The 18,967-nt window shown below is 46.3% G+C and overlaps 6 protein-coding genes across 6 annotated transcripts; all 6 read left to right on the plus strand.

The window, feature by feature from the left end:
- Positions 1 to 220: 220 nt before the first annotated feature.
- JR316_0012785 (uncharacterized protein) lies at positions 221 to 1,513 on the plus strand (the record flags this gene model as incomplete). Its single annotated transcript, XM_047898404.1, has 1 exon — positions 221 to 1,513. The coding sequence occupies one exon, from the start codon at positions 221 to 223 to the stop codon at positions 1,511 to 1,513; it is 1,293 nt and encodes a 430-aa protein (XP_047741952.1).
- A 51-nt stretch (positions 1,514 to 1,564) lies between these two features.
- On the plus strand, positions 1,565 to 2,593 carry JR316_0012786 (uncharacterized protein; the record flags this gene model as incomplete). The annotated part of the gene is made up of 1 exon (XM_047898405.1): positions 1,565 to 2,593. One exon carries the CDS (start codon positions 1,565 to 1,567, stop codon positions 2,591 to 2,593), a length of 1,029 nt encoding a protein of 342 aa, XP_047741953.1.
- A 676-nt stretch (positions 2,594 to 3,269) lies between these two features.
- JR316_0012787 (Sacsin) lies at positions 3,270 to 7,540 on the plus strand (the record flags this gene model as incomplete). Its single annotated transcript, XM_047898406.1, has 6 exons — positions 3,270 to 3,401; positions 3,449 to 3,615; positions 3,664 to 3,706; positions 3,756 to 4,522; positions 4,574 to 7,021; positions 7,084 to 7,540. 6 exons carry the CDS (start codon positions 3,270 to 3,272, stop codon positions 7,538 to 7,540), a joined length of 4,014 nt encoding a protein of 1,337 aa, XP_047741954.1.
- A 9-nt stretch (positions 7,541 to 7,549) lies between these two features.
- Positions 7,550 to 11,896, plus strand: JR316_0012788 (Sacsin; the record flags this gene model as incomplete). The annotated part of the gene is made up of 6 exons (XM_047898407.1): positions 7,550 to 7,765; positions 7,819 to 7,937; positions 8,002 to 8,074; positions 8,126 to 10,798; positions 10,863 to 11,733; positions 11,790 to 11,896. 6 exons carry the CDS (start codon positions 7,550 to 7,552, stop codon positions 11,894 to 11,896), a joined length of 4,059 nt encoding a protein of 1,352 aa, XP_047741955.1.
- Positions 11,897 to 12,285: 389 nt separating this feature from the next.
- JR316_0012789 (translocon subunit) lies at positions 12,286 to 15,008 on the plus strand (the record flags this gene model as incomplete). Its single annotated transcript, XM_047898408.1, has 7 exons — positions 12,286 to 12,412; positions 12,999 to 13,066; positions 13,127 to 13,406; positions 13,573 to 14,195; positions 14,253 to 14,468; positions 14,528 to 14,699; positions 14,944 to 15,008. The coding sequence occupies 7 exons, from the start codon at positions 12,286 to 12,288 to the stop codon at positions 15,006 to 15,008; spliced, it is 1,551 nt and encodes a 516-aa protein (XP_047741956.1).
- A 1,659-nt stretch (positions 15,009 to 16,667) lies between these two features.
- Positions 16,668 to 17,232, plus strand: JR316_0012790 (uncharacterized protein; the record flags this gene model as incomplete). Its single annotated transcript, XM_047898409.1, has 2 exons — positions 16,668 to 16,743; positions 16,793 to 17,232. 2 exons carry the CDS (start codon positions 16,668 to 16,670, stop codon positions 17,230 to 17,232), a joined length of 516 nt encoding a protein of 171 aa, XP_047741957.1.
- Positions 17,233 to 18,967: the final 1,735 nt, after the last annotated feature.

The following is an 18,967-nucleotide window of genomic DNA, read 5'->3' on the forward strand; positions in this document are numbered from 1 at the left end:
ACACAGTGTGTGCCCTACCGTATATAGTAGTGTAGGTGGCCGGATGGGCGGACTCGGTGACTGGTATGGGACTGCACACTGTACACGTCCCTTGTATGGTATGGTATCATCCATGGATGATTTAGCTGAAGCGATATCACTCTGTCGAGAGTCACTGAGGAGTTCACCTCCACAGAGTCCAATACGACCCCAGCTTCTTAATACCCTTTCCGGAGCTCTTATGAAGCAATATGAACAGCAACCATCCATTGATGATTTAGAAGAAGCAATCAAATTGCTGCGTGAAATTCTGCAAATAGTTCCTCCACAGGATCAAAATCGATCAAACGTTCTCAGTAATGCAGTGCTTGCTATCAAACGTCGATATGACCGTCTTGGATCTATGGAAGATATGGAGGAATCTATTTCTCTTGGCCGGGAATCAGTCAAGCTTTGTCCTCTTGGCCATCCGCGTCGTTCATCGTCTTTCCACAACCTTGCGCTTGCTCTTGGAAGTCGATATGAGCAACTTGGATCAAAGGAAGACCTGGAAGAAATAATTTCACTTCTTAGAGAATCGCTCAAAATTGCCCCTACTCCTCATCCGAGTCGTTCAATAATTGTTACTAATCTCGCATTTTCCCTGATAAATCGTTACTCAGAACAGGGATCAATCGAAGATTTAACAGAAGCCATATACTTTGGGCAGGAATCGCTGAGATTACATCCTCCTGGTCATCCACTTCGTTCATGGTCGCTCAAATGCCTGGCAATTACTCATCAAATTTGGCACTACCGCTTGGGAGTAGTGGACGATTTGGAAAACGCAATATCATTTCATCGGGAAGCCATGGAGCTGATGCCTCTTAAGCACATGTATCGCTCCTCCGACCTGTACAATCTTGCAAATGCTCTTCGTATCCGGTATTCAAAGCAGAAAAATATCCATGATTTAGAAAAATCTATTTTATTCTACCGTGAATCACTTAATTTGCGTCCTGCAGGCCATCCAGGTCGTTCACTGTATCTCCACAATCTCGCAATCTCCCTGTTATTTCACTTCGAATATGAAAGAATGTGGGATGATTTTACTGAGGCGTTTCAACTTTTTGAACAAGCAGCATGTGATGCTACCTCTTTTGTACAACATCGCTTGTCATCTGCTATATTCTGGATAAATTCCGCCCGTGTCATTAACGATGAATCAATTAAACATGCTTGTAAAACTGCACTCCATTTACTTCACCGTTCGCTCATTTCCCGCGGCCATGTTGAAGCGCAACAAAGTTACCTCGCCACTACCCAATCTGCTACTTCATTGGCATGCGAATCAGCCTCCACGATAATACCTACTGGGGATCTTGAAACAGCAGTCGAGTTGCTTGAACAAGGTCGCGCGATCCTGTGGTCCAAGGCCAATGTGTACAAAGACCCACTTCAGGAACTCCGCCAGGCCAATGAAGGGATTGAATTAGCTGACCGACTTGAGTCTTTGAATATCCAACTCGAGAAGATAGTATTGCAATCCCAGTGATCCATAATTCAAAACAAAGAAGCAAGTTCATCCGAGTTGCTTGAATCCCAAATGCGAAAGCATCGCATTTTATCGGAGGAATGGGATGAAACAGTCGAGAAGATTCGTAAGATCGATGGGTCTGAGAATTTTTTGCAAGCTCCTCAATTCAAACAACTTCAAGCAGCTGCGGTCGAGGGCCCTGTCATAATTGTAAACATCAGCAGTTACCGCTGTGACGCTATCATCATTCTCCATCATAGTCCACCCGTTCTCGTCCCGTTGCCCCAAGCTCGCTCTGAAACACTTCTTGACCATGCCACCAAGCTTCAATCCTCCAGAGAGATTGTGGGAGTGTTACGGGATATTTGGCGTACAATAGGGCACCCTGTGGTTGAGCGATTGTCGGACATTGGGATTGCCCAAAAATCGAGGATCTGGTGGTGTCCAACGTCGGCGCTGTGTGCTCTTCCGCTCCACGCTGCTGGACCTTATAGGCGTGGTGAAAGAAACCTGCCTGATATCTATATATCTTCCTACACTCCGACACTATCTGCATTAATCAGGGCGAGGTCGAAAATATCCAAATCACAGGGAGTTCTGAAGCTGCTGGTGGTTGGTCAATCAGGAAAGGACCTTCATAGGGTCAAAAATGAAGTCGATGTAATCAGGCGATATGAAGATAGCGTAGATGTTCTCATGGATTCCGAAGCAACCAGGAATGCTGTTCTCAGCGGCATTATGGACCACTCCCGGGTTCACCTGGCTTGTCATGGTCACTTGGGAGACGACAATCAGCCATTCAGATCATCATTTGAGCTCTACAATGAGCGACTCGAGCTTCTGGAGTTGATTCAGGCAAACTACCTAATGCCGAGTTCGCATTTCTTTCAGCGTGCCACAGTGCAGCTGGAGATGCTCGAACACCAGATGAAAGCATTCACTTATCCGCGGCATTGCAATTTTGTGGATTCCGAAGTGTTGTGGGAACATTGTGGGAAATGCATGATGAAGATGGACCCACCATTGCGAAGCATTTCTATGACTACATATTTTCTAATGGATCAACTGCCAATTTTAAGGAATCCGCTCAGGCATTAAACATTGCAATCAGAGAGATGAGAAAACAAGGTGTCCCTCTGGAACGTTGGGTCATGTTTATCCACACAGGTGCTTAAATCCTATATAATCCTTTCCAAAGTCGCACTACATAGTACATTTGGCGAGTTTATGTCTTGGTAATTGAAGTATGGAGGGGTATATGAGTGTTGGAAGGGGTTGAGAATTCATTCTGTTATTCACCTGAAAGCCATATTTGGGAAATTTCTGTTTTAATGAAGAACTTGCGGATTTTGTATTCAATTCAGCGCCTTTGTCATAGAATTACCAGTTCCGCGTTTAAAACGCCCATAGTAAACGTCGTGGCTGTGGCCTCGGCTTATTGAAGCAAATGAGCCACATGTGTCGATATCAAGCACGAAAAAGGATATCAACTACCACGTTGCCATAAAAGTTAGAGATCCACTGAATGACTGCATCGAGACCGACGCACGGAATTCATCAATCAGTGAAGAAATTATATCATCACCAATGTATATTTTTTTAACATTTCTTTTGATAGTATTTCGCCCCTCATGAATAGGGGGTGCTGACATATTTTCCCCGATCAACCGCGTCGCGCCAGTTATCACGTGACAGGACCGAAGTGAAGTTCACACAGTTTCACGGATGAAAGAAAATCCCTTTCAAGTTTCGACATCTAACCAGTTACTACAAAATGCCGGAGACAGCTGGGGAATACGTAGATATCCCAGCGCTTCTCAAGGGCATTCTGAATGGATATCCTGGGAATACAGCCATCTTCCGAGAGTATCTCCAAAACACAGATGATGCCCAAGCAACAACCCAGGTAAGGTTGATTTGTCTGAACGTCGGGCGTACTAAGTGTCTTTTTAGGACTTTGTGCTCGATGAGCGTGTTTTTCCCTCTGAAAGACTCCTGGACCCATCGCTAAAGGGAAGCCAGGGACCTGCTTTACTGGCGGTCAACAATAAAGTTCTCGAGGAGACAGATTGGACGGCGCTTCAAAAGATTCACTCATCGAGCAAAGCAGAGGATGAAAGGTACATCACCATGATTGGAATCAACATCGATTCTAACATTTAATTTAGTCGGACTGGGAAGAATGGGCTCGGATTTAGGGCATCGTATCATGTAAGTCTGCAATATCTAGGCGCCAATATGACTGATGGTCTGTTTTTAGCTCACGGAAAATCCCCACCTTCTTTCCGGACGCAAACTTCTTGTCCTCGATGCCCACCGCCATTTTAATCCTCACGCTGGTGGTGTTCTTATCGACTTTGTTCAAGAGGGGCCCAACTATCCTGACCAGATGGCCCCTTTCCTTTCGTATCTCGACAGCCCTGACTGCCCGTACACGGGAACCATATTCCGATTCCCACTTCGCACAGAGAGTCAGGCACAGACAAGCAGGATTAAAGATACCGCAACCTCCGTTGAGGAGATGCTCGAGCTTCTTGAGATGTTCTGCATGAATGAGGCCGAGGAGACCATTCTGTTCCTCAAATACACCACTCAAATAAAAGTGACACACGTCCAACGCGATGGCAATACAATCGTCCTTGGGATGGTCAAGGTAGAAAATGAAGGACAGAGAGGAGAAGGTGCAACATATCGGCACATCACCATCACTCGCCGTGACGGCAGTGAGACGACACGCACGTGGTGCATCTACCGCCTGACCACAAGTAGAGAGCAGGCGGCGGCTGTCATCCAATCGCAGCTTGGATATGATGTTCTTGCCAAACTACATACGGAGAAGCTTTCAGCGGTGGTGGAACTCGCTTTCCCGCTCGCAGGACCGCCCGCCAATGGGCGTCTGTTTACCTTACTCCCATTGCCTATTTCTACTGGGTTTCCGGTACATCTGAACGCAACATTTGCCCTGACACCTGATCGGCAAAGTTTGAAGAATTTGCTGGAGGTCGGAAATCAGAGATCGCGTGAAAGGTAAGCAGTTTACTTCCTGTCCCTGTTGATATATTGCTGAGAATTGCACAGGCTTCTTGTAGAGTGGAACAAAATTATGTTTGCGTTGTGGGCACCTTCAGCATGGGCCGGTCTTCTTGTCGAGTTGGTCAGCCGCGATTCCGTTGACCTGGGGTATATCTGGTCCATTTGGCCCCCGCAGCAACTTGACAAGCGCACTTACTGGGCAGATCTTCCTCGTAAAGTTGCTCAAGAGGTCATCAATCGTCGTCTACCTCTTTTCCCCTGCCTTCCAAGAGATAGCCTTCCGATTTCCTTCGCCTCTCTTCACGATCCTTCTGTTTTGCTCGCAGGTCCTCATCCAGGTATTGACTTGGAAGCCCTTGTAAATTTGGATGTTTGCATTGTCCAACCACCGCCATATCTTTTTTCCATCATTACCAGTCTGGGTTTGCCTTTTAAGGCATCTATCCTATCTCCACAGTCCTTGTATGAACGCCTGATAAAGACCTATTCCGAAACTCGACCGCCGCCATGCAATGAGACAGATGTGCATACCATTACGGATTACCTAGCCTCCTTGAACTCCTTACCAACAATCGACCTCATCCGTCACCTAGCTTGGTTCTCTTGCACAGATTCAGAAAATTCTCGCGTCGCTCTAGGCTCGGTGTCAAAAAAATATGTGATACCTTTGACCGAGGAAGAGACGATACTTTTCGGTGCTCATCCTCATATGTTATCGTGGGGCTGCATGTCTGAAAGGTTACGTACACACGTGTCTAATGCATCTAATTTTGTCACCTTGAACATCTCCACGCTCAAACCTAATGATGTGGTCACTGTCCTCAACACAAAGTTCCGACATTTCCAGCCACGGACGTCAGAGATCAGAGAGGAAGATCATCGCTGGCTTGTTCATTTCTGGTCCTGGATGGCAAGGTGGCCAAAGTTGGATGAATTCTTCCGCATCTCTTTAAACAAATGTGGGGATCTATACATCCTCCCAACTGCTGAAAGAAGCCTCCGGAAGTTGTCCAGTCGTTCATTTATTTTCCGCAACACCGCACCGGCTGCGGTCGAGGCCTGGAAACTTCTCGGCGTACATCCGCTGCATCCCGACCTCGCTGATTATCCTGCATCCATGATGAAACCCGTTGTCGAAGCACCCAAAAGCATCGGTTACGTCCCGCTCCTCATACGTTCTTGTGATACCAGGGCACAGTCACGTCTGTCCCAAGACGCGCTCATTGCATTGCAGAAGTCTATCTTCGAAGGCCTTCCGTCCGCGGGGTCTCCTAGATTCATACTCTCCAGCCAAGAATGCTCACGGCTTGCGGCGATGCAGGTTTTCAGCTTGCGCACGCAACAAGGTGACTTGCATACACTTGGATCTATTCGGGGTCACGCCATCTACATCGAAGTTGATGACGCATTTCCTCTTCCCCTCCAGCCGGACATGGACGACGCAATCTATGTGGATATGAGGGACGAACCAACCGCACGATTTGTCAAGCTCGTCAACGCTACGCTTCCCCCTGTTCTAAATGAGGTTGATTTTGTGCGGATTGCATTTGATCACTGGGCACTGCAAACCTTGGATGAAAAAGATTATATTATTTCTTGGATATTTGACCACCTCAGGGTCGTCCCCCAGGAACTATTAACGCGTCTTAAAGATATCCCTTTTGTGGAGGTTGAAGGAACTGCGCAACGCGTCATACCGAGTGGACTCATTGACCCCACATCATCACTAGCGCCTTTGTACGCACAAGAAGTCGCCAAGTTCCCTGCTGGGGTATTTCGCACCAAGTACTTGCCCACGATGCGGAACTTGGGACTTTTGGACTTACGCCTCGATGTAAATGTCCTAAAGGAGCGCATTGATTATCTCTCGACTGGTCACTCCGACCCTGATCGCTTCCGAAAAGCAAAACATTTAATGCATCTTTTGAATCAGTCTTGGGAACCACAATTCAAAGAGCAGATTGTCTACGCGCGATCAAGGAAATGGATGCCCTGCAGCCCTAATGCTGCTCTTCCTCAGTGTCTCGAGTGCCCCTATCAGTGCCGCGATAGATACAGCGGAAGAGGAAAAAATGAAAACCCATTCTACTTTGACCTTGCTCTGTCTATTCTTCCCAGCGAGATTCAAGTGGTCTCAAATGCATTCCGCGAGGCCCTTGGATGGTTGGATATTATCCGTCCAGAAACGTTGGTCAAACAATTCCGAATGACCGTTGATCTTGAACCAAGTAGCGAGCGGAACGATCGTCTCATGGCGTTAATCCATTACCTTGGATCTCTTCACCACGACCATAAATTATCGTTTGAAGTTGTGGAAGACTTGATCGCTGCCGCCGCTGATAAGGCCTGGATTCCGATATCTAAGTATGGTGAAGACACTGTTAAAACTAAGTTCGCGCTGCTACTTCCAGAGATTGATCTCAAGCCACCCTTCTTCCATATTGAAAACTTTCAGTATCCCGCTTTTCTGGAAGAGATGGGATGCACAGCTAGGTAAGCCACTGTTGTACGCTAAACTTAACGAAAAATGATCAGCTGACGCCGTTATACACCAGACCCAAGCTTGACGTCCTCGTCGAGGAACTAGCGCGCATAGATTTTGAGTCTGCTCGTGGCGTGGCTGCAAGTATATGCATTCTACAAGAAATAGCAGACGCACATCCGGGTTTTGACGCTGGTTTAATTCTGATTCCGGGGGACAACAACGAAGGGCTACCACTTCACCGCGTGTTCTTCCAGGATATACACTTCCTCGGCCTTTCCGGTTGCATGACTGAACTTGTCCCGACACACAGTTCCGTTTCCAGGGCTCTAGCGGAGTCGATGGGTGTACCATTCCTGAGCGCATTGATGCTGGATACCAATCCTGGTGGTGTAGAGGACGAAAATGAAGAAGAAGAACAGATGTCCGAAGACTTTGTCAATCGTATACAAGGTTTCCTTCGTGAATTTGATGTGCGCTATGCACTCAACGAGTTCCTTGCCAATGCAGACGACGCAAAAGCGTCATAGTTCTCGCTTATGTTAAATACTCCCACGGATGTCGGGGAGCGTTTCCTTTCTCCTGCATTTAAGAAGCTGGCTGGATGCTCGCGCTTGGTTCTATTCAATGATGCCATATTTTCTGAAGCAGATTTCGAGGGTCTACGTCATGTTGGATTGGGCGGAAAGCGTGGGTTGGCAAATACCCATGGACGTCATGGGTTAGGCGCGTTAAGCTTCTACTATTTCACCGATGTGAGTGCTGGCATAATATCCACAATTCATCTCCCTGAACACTGGAATATTAGGTTGTTACCGTGATATCCGGTGAATATGTGATGTTTCTTGATCCATCCGGTGAAAATCTTCCTCCAAGGAGACATGGAAAACGAACTGCATTGAGACGTACAATTAAACAAGTTGTGAAGTATGCGTTTACCGTTTTGTATACACTATTTTGAATGCTTATCAACACTCTGTCATTTTAACAGTCAATTCCCAGACCAGCTGAAAGGGTATGAATCTTTGTTCAAGTTCACTGCGTCATCGGGGTTCTTTGAAGGGGTAAGCATCACCACTACGAATGACGACCCATATTTATCACCTTTTTTGCAGACATTATTTATTCTTCCTCTCAAATCGTCCATCAGCGAGCAACAAACCTCCTTTCTCGATGTTCATGATATGGTCAAGTCTTCTTACAAAACACTGTCAGCAAATGCGTTTTTCTTCACTACCTTGCAACGCATCTCCGCGTATAAAAACGCGGAATCTGATAATGAAGATCATCTCCTCTGGTCGTTTGAAGCAAGTAGGCAATCTCCCATTGGCCTCGATGACCGCTATACACGTCACACTTTGACGTTGAAACATCGCTGTGGTAGATCGGCTCCGATCACTGAAAAATGGTTCATTGTGACGTCTAGTGGCATAGAAATTCCCCAGATTCACTCCGCCACTGCCGAGGGATTAAACTTGTCTCGTGAATCTCCGTTGTCTGTTCAGTTGGCTATTCGAACCGATAACGCTGGAGGCCTCGTGCTAAACAGCACGTCGTCTTTGTTCTCCACTCTGCAATTGCCTAAATTGATATCGCTGCCCTTCCACATCAATTCTCGATTTGCTATCTCCTCAAATCGTCAAAATGTTGTTATGCATCCTGCTGGAAGCGATAACCAACTGGATCCAAAGACAGCGTACAATATATGGATCTTGAAAGAGCTGATTCCACCGCTCTACTTGTCTTGTCTTGACTACCTTGTACACAGCTCACAAAGGAAACTCTTCTATCGCGATGTCTGGTGGCTTCTTAATGCTAAAGACGATATATCAAGACTTGTCCAGGCTGCGTTTTACGGCATATTAACGGAATCAACCAAGTTACTGTTTCAAGATGCTACGAATGATTGGATTGCATTCCATGACGCTGTCTTTTCTGCTTCCCAACCGTCTCAAATTACGGAGCTTTTAACATCCATCAAAGCACCTCAATTTGTTCTATACGAACACCTAAAAGGAATGGCAAATTGCAAATCCGCCAGCACTGTTGATGGACGATTTGTCAAACAGGTCCTTGTTGTAACCGGTCTTCATTCTATGCGGAATCTTATCTCAGCGAAAAAATTGGATACCAAAGGTATTGCCAGGATTATGGACTATGTACGTAAAGAAGACGATCTTGCTATGCTCCCCCTTCTCGTATTAGCCTCTGGAACACTTGTGCAAATACCGGACAAAAATATGCCCGCTGTTTACCGATCTGTACCCGATACTGTATCGGCGTTGTTTTCTACGGGGCGTTTCATGGCTCCAGTTTACACCCTCGAATCTGCAAACCGTCTCCTTGAGGACGAGAATATCAATGTTGTCGAGATTACACCAAGTAGTATGGCGGGGCTTATCATCAAGGAACTCAATTCGAAGGGTCCAGACGCTCAGAAGTCATGGCTTGACCTGTTCTGGAGAGCATTTCCTATCCTACCTGCAAGTCCTAACCTCACGCTTCTTGAAGACGGGAAGATTGTACAAGGTTCTTCCCGCACCCTAAAGTTATCCGAATGTAAAAATGACCGTGTTGTTTATCAATCACATGGGCGTTCACCTGCGATCGAGCCACCTATTGCGAATATGCTTCACAAATTGGGACTTGAAATTGTCAATGTTACCGCCAATCCAATCCTTGACGGATACCTCAAGCCAAAATTCGCCGATACAATCAGCAATGTTTTGCTGTGTATGGAAGCTAAAGGGATATATAACCTGGCGCATTTGACAGAAGCTGAAAGACAAAATTTCTCACACTGGATACGAAATCATCTTCCAGCGACCATATCTAAGTGGAATACGCAGGGTAGCTTGGTCTCTCCGCACTTCTTGAAACGGATAGAAATCTGGAATGCGCAGACATTCGAAGGGCAGAGCTTGCATTCTGTGATGGGAATAAAATTACTTCCATCGAATGTCCCACCAAATCGCATACGCCCGTTCCAGAAACCGGATATCGTCGTCTCTGAATATTCATACACTCTCTACACCTTTATTCAATTCCTTTCACAGGCTAACATCCCACCCAAAACCCTCTCGGCGAAAGCAATTATGGATGTAGTTGACGTCCCTCGTCAGATTGGGCTAGGTAACGAGGCAGGCATCACTGCTATGAAAGATTTTGTCGCCTCAATGATCTCTTTGCCACCAAATGAGGTCCGACATGCATGCCTTCATGTTCCAGACCGTCACGGTATACTGCGACCAATAGGCACCTTATTTGACGATCGAATGCCGCTTTTCTCGACGACATTGCATTTCACTCAGCCATCCTCGTTTGTACATCCCGCCTTCCAAGGCTTGCAAGACCAATTTCGTGGCCTCGGCCTTAATCATCAGGTGAACTCACAAACATTTGCAATGTGCGCTCGTGCAATTGAAAACGCATTGCAATTACATCGTAATGGTGTATTGGAGCGCAACATACTCTTCGAAATGTCGGACGCAGCGTATGAAGTTTACCAGACGCAGCTTCCCACGCTGCTTATGATGGACGAAAATAAATGGAACTCAATAGACAGTATAAATTTTGTTCGCAGAAAACAGGAGCGGAGAGAAGGCGCAACCTATGATGTGGAGAGATATTTCGATGAACCATTGCCACTTTTGGTGTCCCCGTCTCTCTGTGTTCGCCAACATATACAATCCATCGCCTGGACCCAGCGTGCCCTTTTCCATCGAGACCCATCCGCGGAGGTAATTGCTCTGAACCCGACCATAGGCATACCTTCAGCGAAAGAAGTGGTACGTACAATTAGCTTTAAATTTATCAGTTTAATCAGTAACAAACACACCATGTAATCAAAAGGTTGAACATCTTAAAATTCTTGCTTTGCGGATTGCCCCTCATCACAACAATGATGCCTCCCTTATCGACGACCTTGCCGCAACATATACCTGGCTTAATGCCCACATCGATGATGCCAAGGAATATCTTCTAGAATGTCGAAATATGCCTTTGTATCTCAACGTCAATGATCCCCGCAATGACACCTGGGACAACGCCTGGTCTCGAGGCACTGAAATGGTACTAGGGCTCCACTATGATACGGCTCGTTTGAAAAGGGTAGGGCAATTCCTTGACCGGTACAACAATCTTCTGGATGCCTCCGGATGCATCACCATGAAAGCTTTGAACCTAATCATGGCAGCTCCCACTCAGAACGTCAGGAATGTCACCCAAGATCTCAGAAACACATTTAACGAAATGCGCAAGGCTGCTGAACTTACGGATGTTGCTTTGATCCCGACTGCTACCGAATCGAGTGCTACAGTTCCCGCTAAGGATGACCCTGAGCTTCGTGCGCATTACTCGTTCCTGGCTGCCACGATGCCTTATGTTCGAAGACACGCTCAAGGATGGTCGGCGACGAAACCGGGAGAGATAAAATTCTTTGGCTCAACCTTCGGAGCCAAAGCATTGTTGGGTATGTATTTTGGCGCTTTGACTTGGTTACCAAACGTTGATCGCTTTACATGGGTAGATTTTGCGTACACGGGCGACTTCAAACGACCTGCTCCAACAGCAGACGCTGGTCTGACTGCTTTGCTGAACGACCTTTTGGAGCTCCTTCCTATCGCAGACGAATGGGACATCCCTCAATTTAAATGCCTCATTGAACACAAGATCATTCACGAGTATGACATGATACAAAAGTTGCCTCACCATTACTCTATCAGTACGTTCATCCAAAACTATTGTTTACTTCAATTGTTAATCCATCTATATCTTCAGTGGTCCAGCAGGCTGATGTCTACAGCGCAGAGAATCTCAGGAAAGCTTTAACTCAGTTCCAAAAAGAGAACGCGGACTTCTTACGGGTATTGCAGGATGCAAGTTAGGAACATATTCTGACTTATATATTCTAACCATTGTTGTGTAACGAAGAGTATGGAAAAATACATCACCCATAATCGGGCATCGACACAGAGAAAAATGTGAAAAGCTCTGCTTCTAGCCTTAGTAAGTATCTGCCGCGCATCCCTTTCTCAAGTCTCTTCTTGGAACTGTAACCTCTTGCCAATGGTGCATGGACCATCCCGCCTCTGGGCCATACCTGTTACGAAGCCATAGAGACGAGTTATAGCACCCATATGGATCCAAAGCGCCCCTGGTCCCGAGTTTGAGCGCTTTTCTCGTTGTCAATGTCCCGCATTGACGCTCGTTGTGCCAGCATATAAATAAAGCTAAGAAATTACTTCGACTTCACTGCCCGACCTGAAAACAAGCCATGTCTTTTACCGAAGAATCCAACCAAAACTCCACCCCGACAGATTACGCCTATCAAGTTCTCCAAAAGCTGCTTCATGAACACCTGAAGCTAACGGGCGGTGAGCTGATGAAGCAGCCAGACCAAAGTCAGTACTCACCCAGTCAACTTAATTTGGAGAATGGGACCATCGATCCAAGTATCATATCCAAAAGACCTCAGGGGTCCCCACACAAGAATACCTCATCGTCAAACAGAACCTAAGAGCCCATGGTGGTCTTGTGGTGATCGCGGACTTGAATTATCTTAATATCAACTAGTTATCGTATTGTCTTTGACTGCGACATGAAATAAATGATTAAATATCCATACAATTAAATTTTTCTCTGACAAGAACAGAGTCCAAGTGATGCGATATCGGGTGCACATATTCCACGCTGTGGGCGAGTGGCGTTCAAATTGTTAAGTCCATCGCTATTGTTTGGTTCGAGTAAACATAGCAACGCGGTATTTGGCAAACACGCGCGATGCAAACAATAGTGGGACGTGTGTGCTTACATAAGGTGCCACGTCTGGAAAAGTGGTGAGGTGGCGAGTGATCTGTATTCTCCGCCAAATCACTTCTCTTTTCTTTACTTTCACCATCCCCCCGCGTTGAAGCCAGCATGAGCGGGTGTATGTTTACCATCTTTTTTTCCCTTCAACAGCGCGAAATACTGACTTTAGCTGCATAGTTCGGTTCCTCAACCTCGTCCGGCCTTTCTTACCCATACTACCAGAAGTTTCCTCACCCGATCGCAAAGTATGCCTTCCCAGCTTCTAAAAGACGCCCAATTACACGTCCTAACGCCCGAACTTAAAGGTCCCATTCAACCAAAAAGTACTATGGACGGCGGTAACGCTCCTTATTTTCCTGGTGTGCTCTCAGGTGCCCCTGTACGGTATCATGTCCTCCGACTCCTCCGACCCTCTCTACTGGATGCGCGTCATCCTCGCCTCTAACCGTGGAACACTCATGGAACTTGGAATTACGCCTATTATCACTTCGGGAATGATCATGCAGCTTTTGGCGGGTGCCAACCTTATCGACGTCGATTTCAGCTTGAAGGAGGATCGTTCGCTGTTCAGTGGTGCTCAGAAACGTGAGTTTTGTTTTTATTGAGTCTTTTTCCAACTCCTACGACACCATCTCTTTACCTCGTCCATTCTTTTTGCATTCGCCACGTCAAACCATCCGCTACCTCGCACACGTCACCCGTATTATTGCACAAGCGAGCCAGAATGACACGTACTAACTTCGTCGCCCAGTCTTCGCCCTCATTATCGCTCTCGGTCAAGCCACCGTCTACGTTCTTACCGGTCTCTACGGACAGCCTTCGGACCTTGGTGCTGGTGTCTGTCTCCTGCTCATCATCCAGCTCATCGTCGCCGCCCTCATTGTCATCCTCCTCGATGAACTCCTCCAAAAGGGTTACGGTCTCGGTTCTGGTATCAACCTGTTCATCGCAACCAACATTTGCGAGTCCATCGTTTGGAAGGCGTTTTCCCCTACCACAGTCAACATTGGACGTGGAAGCGAATTCGAGGGCGCGTTAGTCGCGCTCTTCCACCTTCTGTTCACGTGGCACGATAAGGGCCGTGCTCTCCGCGAGGCATTCTGGAGAGAGCGTCTTCCCAACGTGATGTCGCTCATCTCGACGGTTATCATCTTTGCCGTGGTTATTTACCTCCAAGGATTCCGTATTGAGATCCCTGTGAAGAGCAACCGCTTCCGCGGCCAACGTGGAACCTATCCTATCAAGTTGTTCTATACCAGCAACATGCCCATTATGCTCCAGAGTGCATTGACTAGCAATGTCTTCATTGTATCTCAGATGCTCGCGTCGAGGTTCCCTAGGAACCTGTTGGTTAAAATTCTCGGTGTTTGGGAGGTATGAAAACATTTCCCCCCACTTTCCATTCTTTCTGACGTGTTTTTCTACTTGTAGCCTCTTGAGGATTCTCCTCAGCTCCGCGCCACTGGAGGTATCGCATACTACATGTCACCACCCCACACCATCAAGGAGGCCGTCCTCGACCCCATCCACACCGCCATCTACATTACCTTCATGCTCTCTGCCTGCGCATTGTTCAGCAAGACCTGGATTGAGATCTCTGGTAGTGGACCCCGCGACGTCGCCAAGCAGCTGAAAGACCAACAGATGGTACGAATTCCGTTTCTCTTTTTTCTGTTGCGCAATGTTTCTCATTATACTGTGAACAGGTTATGGCCGGTCACCGTGAGGGTTCGATGTACAAGGAACTTAAGCGCGTCATCCCCACGGCTGCGGCTTTCGGCGGTGCCATCCTCGGCCTGCTCTCCGTCGCCGCCGACCTTTCTGGTGCGATCGGTAGCGGAACCGGTATTTTGATGGCTGTTACTATTATTTATAGCTGTGAGTTTCTCATTTCTTTTTTCTTTTTCTCCCTTTTTCTGGGTTGGTTTTCTCCTTCTGTTGTTTTGACGTCACAAAAGGCTTTGACACGCCTGATTGGGCCGATCCCTAAATTTTTGCTGGTTACAGATCCCTTTTGGTACATTTGGTTTCCCATTTAAAACACTTTCATTTCTTTACTGTGTCTTTTGTCATTCGTCCTCTTGCGATCGTCATACTGATTACATTTAATTTATTTTTGCAGACTGGGAGATCGGCATGCGCGAATCTGGCGGGCCTGAGATGGCCGCGTTTGGCGATCTGCTATAAACCAAAAATTATCGATAAATCCAGTCCTTACCTTTATTCCTCCCTCCCCATCCTTTCCTCCTCCCCTCCGTCCTGCTGTTCCGCGTTCATGCCCATGCCCCCGACACCTACATTCCTCTGGCTCTATGTTCCATTTTCCTATGTGTTTCTCCCAATATTTACTTGGTCTGTGATACGGCAAGTGGCGTGTCAATTACTTAATGTGTCTGATTGCCTTCCCTTTCGATGGCGTGGGGATGTTTGTGCGAGGCTAGGAGCTCAGAACGAGTAGAGGGGAGTGAAATGTGGAGTTCCGTGGGATGCCGGATGGGGGGAGTAGGAGGAACTCGAAAACGTGGCGACCAATCAACCACGCGTGCATGCGTACAACTAGGGCGGGAGAGATGTGGGTCTGTTCTTTAGGTACAAGATTTTTGAAATATTATAATTTATAGTTGGTTTCATCGAGAGTTGCATCCCTTCGCATCCGAAGAAATCGAGGAGGTTGAACAGCTTCACGGCTGAGCATTCGGTGGTACATATACAATTCCAAAAGAAGTAAACACATTTAGCAGAAGAGTTGCTGTTCAGCACTGCTGCGGAAGGAAGAAGTTTTGAAAGAAGCTTGGGTTTCGGAGGTTTACATTCGCATGACACTTTGATAATCTGACTTGTTTGATAAGTACGTCCCTGTGTTTTCTGTCTCAGGGCAGACCACACACACAAACTTCCTAGTTTCATTAATTTTTACATAGGCTCTAACTATTACTGGTTTGTGACATCTTTGTTCATTTATTCAATCAAAGGTGACTACTTGTGCAGCAAAGATTAACCGCTCGTGGCTGAACGATGATATTATGTGTGTTTTCATGGTATTTAGATGCGTGGAATGCCCAAACCTAAATGTGTAGTCCACTGTTCGGACTTTAGAAATGTTGAAGCTTGTGGACAGCGGCCGTCGGACCTCGGAGTGATGCAAAACCTGGTGCACACCAGAGGAAAGGAATCGATTTACATGTGGATGGCGGCGTTCCGTTTTTCCACAACCGATTACATATATATCTTTGTGTGTACATGACGTGGAAAGAATCCACTGGTAGATTTGCTTTGAATCGCTCGGACTGACTTCGGTCTAAATGGAACACAAAGACAATGAGCGCTTGCTGATTCGATAAGAATTTTTCCACAATAATTTATGACTTCTTCCGAGGCTCGAAATCCGTAAACAATCAAGGTTGCCGAGTTTTGAACTTGATGGCTTCGCGAATAGACTCTGTAGTCTCAGATTAGCAGCGAATGAGATCACAATATAACGAAAATACTGGCGACTTTATCCTGAGCGTAGCCTCCTTCAAAACTTGCAGTGTCGCAGATTTCGGAATCGTTACGTCCGAAAGAGAATGAACCCAAAACAAAGGCCATTGGACTGATACTAGAATGTGTATTTTTGTATCAATCAGCGCGGAAGCCGCTCTTCCTGCAGAGAAATCTTCAAAACTGAGTCAGCCATACCTCAACTAATTTCCCGAAAGAGATTGGTACCTTTGTTTTTACTGTAGATTGACCTGATCGCGTGTAAGCTTGTTCTCGGTGATATTTTCTTGTGACCTTTTGACTCCAATGCTGTATTCTAAATATAAGTTCCGACCGAACGGTATATAGGTTGCATTTTACTGGAGGATGAGCCTCAGCTTAGACTCGAAACCAAAGCCACTCTCATCGACTCCTCTAGCATATCTCTATATCGTTGCTATCAGTGAGTGCGAGTTATATTTTCAAAAAACGTTACTTATCCGTGCATTTAGTGGATGCTGCTGGACCATACACTAGCGAAGATCTCATTGTCCCCTTCCAAATGGTGGTCGTACGAGACATACGGTCGAACATGTATGAAATGTACCTCAAATGCGGAGCAACGAAGCGTAAACACAAATGGTGGAAAATGGACCAGGATACTTCAGTAGCCAGAGGAAGACGCACTCCGTTGTGGGGAGAGAATGTTCAGCCAGTGTTGGAAAGGTGGCATGAGGTTGTGTCATTCGAATCTACGGAACACACCACCGTGGCCAACGCGTGCAACGTCTTCCCTAACGTTTTTTCTCTCCCACAAGATTTCTACAATCCAAGGATTTCTGTCGAGAGCATAGAATCGTTGTGGTGGGTTTGCGCTGTTGTTAATGTTATGGAGAAAGAAGGGTATATACCAGAGGGTTCCCTTGAAAGTATCCCCAAGGCGACTAATTGATTACTGGAGTAAGGTCTTTAAAACATCAGAATAGTTTTTTCCTCACAACACTGACTTTGGTCTGCAGGAAAGAAAATACATGTCGTCACCAATCCTAAAGAAAGAAAGAAAGTCAAAGTTATGATTCGTTTGTATGAAAGACAACCTATGTCGATGTCGTCTGCAGAGGATATGGTGCAGTAGCACATCTTATCTACGGTAATTTACCCGTACCCGTGTAGATGATCGGAATTCTGTATATGCTCTGCTTGATTCAAATATTATCAAATTTACATCCAATATGCATGGGTGGCAGGCGTCGTAAACCTTATCTCGTTTTCGGGGTCGGACGGAAATCAACCAGTTCAAGTTCCGCTGATCTCGGCAAGGGCCAGGCTGATGCTGATGTCAGGTTCATCCATGCTCATACACGCAATCAACAACTTCTTTACTCCTGACAATTTTCAGGTCGATTATTGTGGGCTTGGTCAACCAATAAGCCACATACATCCGCGCTACAGAGTTATCAAAACAATATCTCACGCCAGCTCTACAATTTCAAATGGAAACTGCCAACACCTGCCTCGGAGGGATGGTGCTGTCGGCGGAGAAGGAGGAACTTGAAGCTTGCGGATCCAAGTAATGCCTTTGTCTGTGAGTATCCCGGGCAACCTTGAAGCTATCTATACCCTATGGTTTCCTACAGTGATGCTTTGGGGTGGTTCCTCTTCCAAGATGAAACCTCATCCGCCACGGATTGCACTCCAACGTCATCAAACGATCATCCAACCGCGGATACGTTTGCATCGATCTTGCAAAAAAACAGTGCTCAATCTTTGATCATGCAAGGGTCACTTCTCCTTTGTATCTTTTCTATCCTCCACAATTTTTGTTCGCGTTACTTAAACCCCTGAAACGCGTCAAACTCTTTGGCCAGGGTATTTTCTCTGTTCTGACACCCCGTTTAGCTCGGTTTCTTCGACTCTCCGGGTCATGGAAGGATGAATCTTCAATCAATGGAGCCACGCACATTTATACTTATCTCGATATCTTGACACTTTTGACATGGTGCTAGCTATCCTCTGGAGAAATCGGTGGGATGCGAAACCGAGGACAATGTAGACGATTCATGATGATGAGCTGGCATACATGAAAGTGTATTCCTGACTTATTACTGGAGAAATACTCTTCACATTGTTGGATCGGAGTCTTTTGGAACACACGCAAAGCGAGGATACGGGACAATTTCGTTCTAGCGGCCTCCTAAAAAGTTCCAATGTAATCTGGCAGACTGATATCGGCATGTTCAATCATCCTCTAGTACTGGGCAGTCGTATTACATGTTTTCACCGCAGGCACGCGCATTTGGCAGTATCGTAGAGTCATTAGATGGCAAGAACCGCTTTGTATGGGACATAAATAGAGCGGTTGTCAGGATGCTGGCCTCACTTCCGACGCCGAGAAAACAGCGTGACTTTGTTACGGAAGCCAACCCAGATACCTCGACTATGCTATGTACCACCAAATTTGTCTGCAAAGCAACAATCTTGATAGACTGACATGTGTAAGCTAGTACGTACCTGCTTTTAGTATACTTCTATTATATGTGTGGCAATTGTTGGATGGAGTACTTGAGGTCAAGTAGGTCGCCATTCCATGTACACTATTTTGGTCCATATGGAACTGAGGGTCTTGAATATTGGCATTGAAGTATTACACTAGTTCGTGTGATAACGCTTCATTAGAGCCATCTGTG

Source organism: Psilocybe cubensis, chromosome 13 (genome assembly GCF_017499595.1).
Source record: "Psilocybe cubensis strain MGC-MH-2018 chromosome 13, whole genome shotgun sequence".
In the NCBI taxonomy this organism is placed as follows: Eukaryota; Fungi; Basidiomycota; class Agaricomycetes; order Agaricales; family Agrocybaceae; genus Psilocybe; species Psilocybe cubensis.